This window comes from Rhincodon typus, chromosome 35 (assembly GCF_021869965.1).
Source record: "Rhincodon typus isolate 14 chromosome 35, sRhiTyp1.1, whole genome shotgun sequence".
Classification (NCBI taxonomy): domain Eukaryota; kingdom Metazoa; phylum Chordata; class Chondrichthyes; order Orectolobiformes; family Rhincodontidae; genus Rhincodon; species Rhincodon typus.
In genome coordinates this window covers 13,302,438-13,307,937 of record NC_063366.1, presented here as the reverse complement: position 1 = coordinate 13,307,937, position 5,500 = coordinate 13,302,438, and the positions used below count along the sequence as shown (strand labels likewise).

At 45.9% G+C, this 5,500-nt stretch overlaps 1 protein-coding gene across 3 annotated transcripts in view; it reads left to right on the top strand.

The window, feature by feature from the left end:
- LOC109924732 (E3 ubiquitin-protein ligase TRIM69-like) overlaps positions 1-5,500 on the top strand; it is a 32,552-nt gene that overhangs the window by 1,412 nt on the left and 25,640 nt on the right. For 2 of the 3 annotated variants that reach the window (XM_048616529.1, XM_048616530.1), the window contains exons 2-3: positions 298-525; positions 5,230-5,252. In XM_048616529.1, the coding sequence (XP_048472486.1) occupies positions 298-525; positions 5,230-5,252 (251 nt within the window). Of the gene's footprint in view, positions 1-297; positions 526-3,152; positions 3,223-5,229; positions 5,253-5,500 lie in introns of those variants that run through there. The other variant, XM_048616531.1, reaches the window with a different exon arrangement.

The following is a 5,500-nucleotide window of genomic DNA, read 5'->3' as shown; positions in this document are numbered from 1 at the left end:
CGGAGGGTCAGTGCTGAGGGAGCGCCGCGCTGTCGGAGGGTCAGTGCGGAGGGAATTGCAAAATGAGACAATGACATTGGCTATTTATACTGAATTGACTTGAATAGTCTGCTGTACGTTTCTGTTGTGTGAGTCAAGTGACCATTCAACATCACCCATCACCGACCAATGTTCAAAGTTACCCCCAGCTCTCCGAGAGCCAGCCAGGGAGGGAGAAGTGTTTTAAGAGTGGACGTAGGTCGGAAGGAAGTCCATTAATTCCTTTTAAATGTGACCAATTGTCGGTGTGTGCTGCAGGACTGGGCGCGGCAGACAGAGAGCCAGATCAAGAACTCATTTCGCAAACTGCACGTCTACTTGAACGATGAGGAGAGCAGCCTGATCCAGCAGGTTCGGCAAGAGGAGCGCGATTCCAGCCGCAAGCTGCAGAACATGACTGAGGAGGTGTTCCAGGAACTGAGGGTGCTGCAGAGCAGCATCCAGGAAGTCGAGAGGCAGATGCAGGATGGCATCCTCGACCTGAAGGTACGGTCCGTTGTGACTTCCTAAGGGGAATCCAAAATGGATGGATTCCCCCCTCCACCCCATCCCCCTTAAGCTTCTCCTTTGCAGCCATCTGGGTACCTTTCCTCAGCTGATCAACCGCTACGACTCTCCTCCATACCTCTTCAGTTGCATTTCAGTTTGGCTATCCCAATGCACACCTTGCTCCACCAGTCAACCTCATCTTCCCAACTTGTCCTGCCAGCACTCACTGACCTGCACTGGCTCCCAATCCAATGCTCCCTCCATTTTAAAATTCCTGCCCTTTGAGTTTGGATCTGCCCATTGGCTGTCCCCACCTCTATCCCGGCATTCTGTCCCCTCTCAACCAACCCACCTGGGTTTCTGGCCGCTTGAGCATGGCTACCCTTAGTCGCTGCACCGTTGTTAGGGAGACCAGGTTGCGTGTAATAGCATACATGGCCCGGCTGTCTCTTTCTTTTGGAAAAAACAAAGAATTCACCAGTTTTGGAATCAGTAGAAACCTCTTCACCCAAAGCTGCTTTTATGAGGAGAGGTTGATCAGATTGGGCCAATATCTGTTGGAATTTAGAGGAACAAGCAATGACCTCACTGAAGTATCCTGAGGGGATTGGAGAAGGAGGGTCTTTCCTCTGCTTGGGGACCGTAAGACCTCAGATATAGGAAGACAATTATGCCATTCGGCCCATTGAGTCTGCCCCGCTGTTCGATCATGGCTGATATGTTTCTCAGCCTCCCCCATTCTCCTGCCTTCTCCCCATAACCCACGATCCCCTTACTAATCAAGAACCTATCTCTGTCTTAAAGACACTCAATGACTTGCCCTCCACATCCCTCCGCAGCAGTGAGTTCCACAGATTCACCACTCACTGGCTGAAGAAATTCCTCCTCGTCTCAGCTCTAAAGGGTCGTCCTTCACTGTGAGGCTCTGCTCTCGGGCCCCCTCTCCTACTAATGGGAACATCTTCTCCACATCCACTCTATCCAGATATTCCATACGTTTCAATGAGATCCCACCTCCCCTGAGCCCCCAATCCTTCTAAACTCTGTCAAATACAGACCCAGAGTCCTCATATAACAAACCCTTCAGCCCCAGGATCATTCTTGTAAACTTCCCCTGGAACCCCTCTAAGGCCAGCACATCCTTCCTTAGAAATGGGACCCAAAACTGCTCACAATATACCAAATGCGGTCTCACCAGAGCCTTCTACAGCTTCAGCAGTACATCCCTGCTCTTGTATTCTAGTCATTTTGAAATGAATGCCAAACGTTGCATTTACCTTCCTAACTGCCAACTAGATCTGCATGTTAACCTTAAGAGAATCCTGAACTAGGACTCCCATGTTCCCTTTGTTCTTGAGATTTCCAAAGACTTTCACCATTTAGAAACTTTAGGGAGAACTTTAAGGAGAAGAGATTGAGGGAGAGGGGCTGTTGCTGGCAGGAAAGCACAACCAGGTCTTGTTGCTAGGTTCTAGTGACATCTGGTGCATAGTAGTCTGAGGGATGACCTTACACAGGTCTATAAAATCATGAGAGACGTAGGTCAGATAGATAGCTTTTCCTAACGGTGGCGGAGTCTAAAACTAGAGGGCATAGATTTAAGGTAAAAGAGGAGAGATACAAAAGGGTACAGAAGGGCAATTTTTTTCACACAGTTTGGTGAGTGTCTGGAACAGGTGGTAGTGGAGACAAGTACAATTTTGTCATTTAAATAATATTTGGACAGGTACATGGATGGGTTCGGTGTGGGGGGATATGCAGGTAAATGGGACTAGATTAATTGTGAAAACTGGGCGGCCTGGGCATATTGGTCCGAAAGGCCTGTTTCCATGCTGTAAACCCCCTATGACTCTGGATGACACGTTGGCACAATGCTGTGCACTACAACAACTTGAGTCTGTGTGGCAGCTTTAATGTCATGAAGAAGCTTCACAGGGCTGTTATCAAATAAAATCTGACACCGATCCACGTAAGGAGGTACAGGGCAAGGGGGGAGCCAAACTGTTCAGTTCTGCGGAGCTTCTTAAAAGACGAAAGCAAGATAATGGGCCCTATGTAAGTTCCAAAGAGGAGTGAGAATGTAGAGAATGCTGCCACATTGGGAAAATGAATATGAACCGTGCAAAGCATTCAGGGAAAAGGTCGATGGGTGTGAGGGAGGAGGAAATACATGGGTACAATGACAGTGTATTAGGGAGGAAGCTCAAATGCAGCATTAACACGGACATTTAAAAAGTGTTTGATGGCGTGTTTCCTATTACCTGAATAATCCTGTGGATTAAGTGGCATGATCCTCTGCTGATGGTGTTTCTTTGTAGCCCTTCCCAAAGGCACTTATAATAATTAAGTGCAAAGGAACCTTTTGCAAAACCTTCTCAAATCAAAAAAGTATTTAGCTAACTCATAAATGGACGATTGTAATTTTTCTTTTTGTAAATTCATGGGATCGCTGGCTAGGTCAGCAAGTATTGCCCTGATGTGTGTGTGGATGGCGTCATCAGTTTAGACATGTTATTACAGAGGATAACCTGCAAGCTTTCTGTGTATTCACCTCAGCAGATTCCTCCAGATATTCCATTCCTAAATCTTCTTTTTGACTGCAGCAATACCCCTTAAACGAACTGGGATCTTTCTCCTGGTCGGATAAATGGAATGCAGATGTTTGCTCAGTTAGCGGCACCGAGTGGGAAAATTGTAAGTTCTAGTCACAGCGCAGTGAAGAAACATAGGGCATTATCTCCAGCTTGTTGGCCAGTAATTATCCCACAAATAAAACAGACTGTCAGATTATTAGCACATTGCTGTTTGAGGGATCTTTAATATAATTAAAAAATTGTTCTGCAGCCCTGTTTTCAGTTGCGTAACGTCGGTTAACAGCACATGATGGACTAGACCCTTCGTAAAAATGTTTTTCCTTGGGTTGCTAGACCCGGGTTCAGGTCTATTTATTAAACTGCACCAAGTTCCCACACTTAAATACATTGATAATACAGTGGGAATCAAATGTTTAGAATTGCGTTCGAAAATGCCACTCGATTTGCAGCTACGCAAGCGAGCTTGATCGAAAACTGGCTTTGGAAAAGTGATGCGATCGTAAAAATGGCCCACAAGGTACACTGCGGGTGGCCAGAAAGCACCAGACTGCTACGCCTTACGTGGCCCAGTCAGACATCATCACGGAGTAAGAAAGGACATGACCCACTGTAATTGGAGCGCAGCAGCACAGAAAAGAGTAAAGAGTAATTGCATTTATATAGCACCTTCCACCACCACATGATGTCCCAAAGAGCCAATGAAATACTTTCGCAGAGCAGTCCCTGCTGTAACAAAGCACAGCAAGCTCCCACAACAGCAATGTGAGAATGATCAGATGATCGTTTTTTTTTTGTGAAAATGGTTGGAACAAGTCGAGGGTTTCAATGGTTAAGAACTCTCTTGTCCTTCTCTGAAATTCAGATGTTGAATCTCTTGAGCCACAGTTTAATGCCTCATCCAATAGGCAGCTTCAGTGCAGCTCTCCCTCGGGGGATTGTTGTGTTCAGGTCTTTGGAGCGAGACTCGAACCCACAACCTCCTGGGTCAGAGACGGAAGAGTTGCTCACTGGGCTGCGACTCGCCTTGTAGAAACGAGTTGTGAAACCCTGCAAACCATTAGAGACCTGACATCTGTGGACAGACCGGATAATGGAAACCATCTTGAGAGACAGAGAGAGTAGTTTGAAACAAAAACAGGGTTTTATAAAGCATAGTCAATGTGGATTGAGTGGGGCAGGTCTTCTTGGCTGATCTATCTGGGCATGTAACCAAGTCAGGCAACTTTTAAGATTTTTTGATATTCTCTCGTGACATGTGGGATGTGCACGTCACTGTCTGGGGGCAGCATTGTTTGCCCGTCCTTAGTTGCCACTTGAGATGGTGGTGGTGAGTTGCCTTCTTGAGCTGCTGCGGTCAATGCGCTGTAGGTAGACCTCCAATGCCCTTAGGGGGGGAATTCTAGGAGTTGACCCAGTGACAGTGACTGAATGGTAACATATTTTCCAAGGAAGGACAGAGAATGGCTTGGAAGGGAACTTGCAGGTGGTGGTGTTCCCCTGTATCAGCTGGCCGACTTCTATGCATTTGTCTTAAGGGCTGTTATAGTTAAAGACCTGAACTAAGGCACAGCTACAAAGGAGGGCAATAAAGACACGCCTGGTGCCCTAGTTACCCTTCAGACAGTACCAGAAAAGACATGAATTATTGCTGTGTTAGAGTTTGTTGCGTATCAATTGGCTGCTATGTTACAACAGTGACTACACCTCCAACACTCACCACCTTGACTATACAAGTGCTTTAAGGCGGCCTGGTTTTAAGAGCAGAAGGTTTAGTGAACATTAATCTGTACAACATTGCATCTTGTTCAACAACAGAAGTTGCTGGAGAAACTCAGCAGCTCTGGCAGCATCTGCGGAAGAAAGCAGAGTTAACATTTTGAGTCCAGTGACTCTTCGTCGGAACTCACTCTGTTTTCTTCCCGCAGGTGCTGCCAGAGCAGCCGAGTTTTTTTTTAATGCAGCAATTTCTGTTATGGTTCAGATCTCCAATGTCTGCAGTTCTTTGTTTTATTTTAATTGAATCTTCTTCCTTTTTCAAAATGCTCTTTTGCCCACAGTCCTGCGTTCAGTGGCACTAACAAAGGACTTTTGCTTCTCTATTTTCCAGGGTCTAAAGGACATACAAGCAAGGTGAGATGAAATTAAATACAGACAAACATGACACAACATGGAAAGACAATGTGAACTAAATGGTAAAATGTTCAAGGGGTGCAGGAATAGAGAGACCTGGGAGAGATATGTATACAAAGATCTTTAAGGTGGTGGAAATGAAGTCAAGGAGCCTGCCTAAGATGAGCCTATGTGATCCTTTGATTGTATGAATAAAGTACAAAAGCAAAGAGATAGTAGGAACTGCCGATGCTGGAGAATCTGAGATA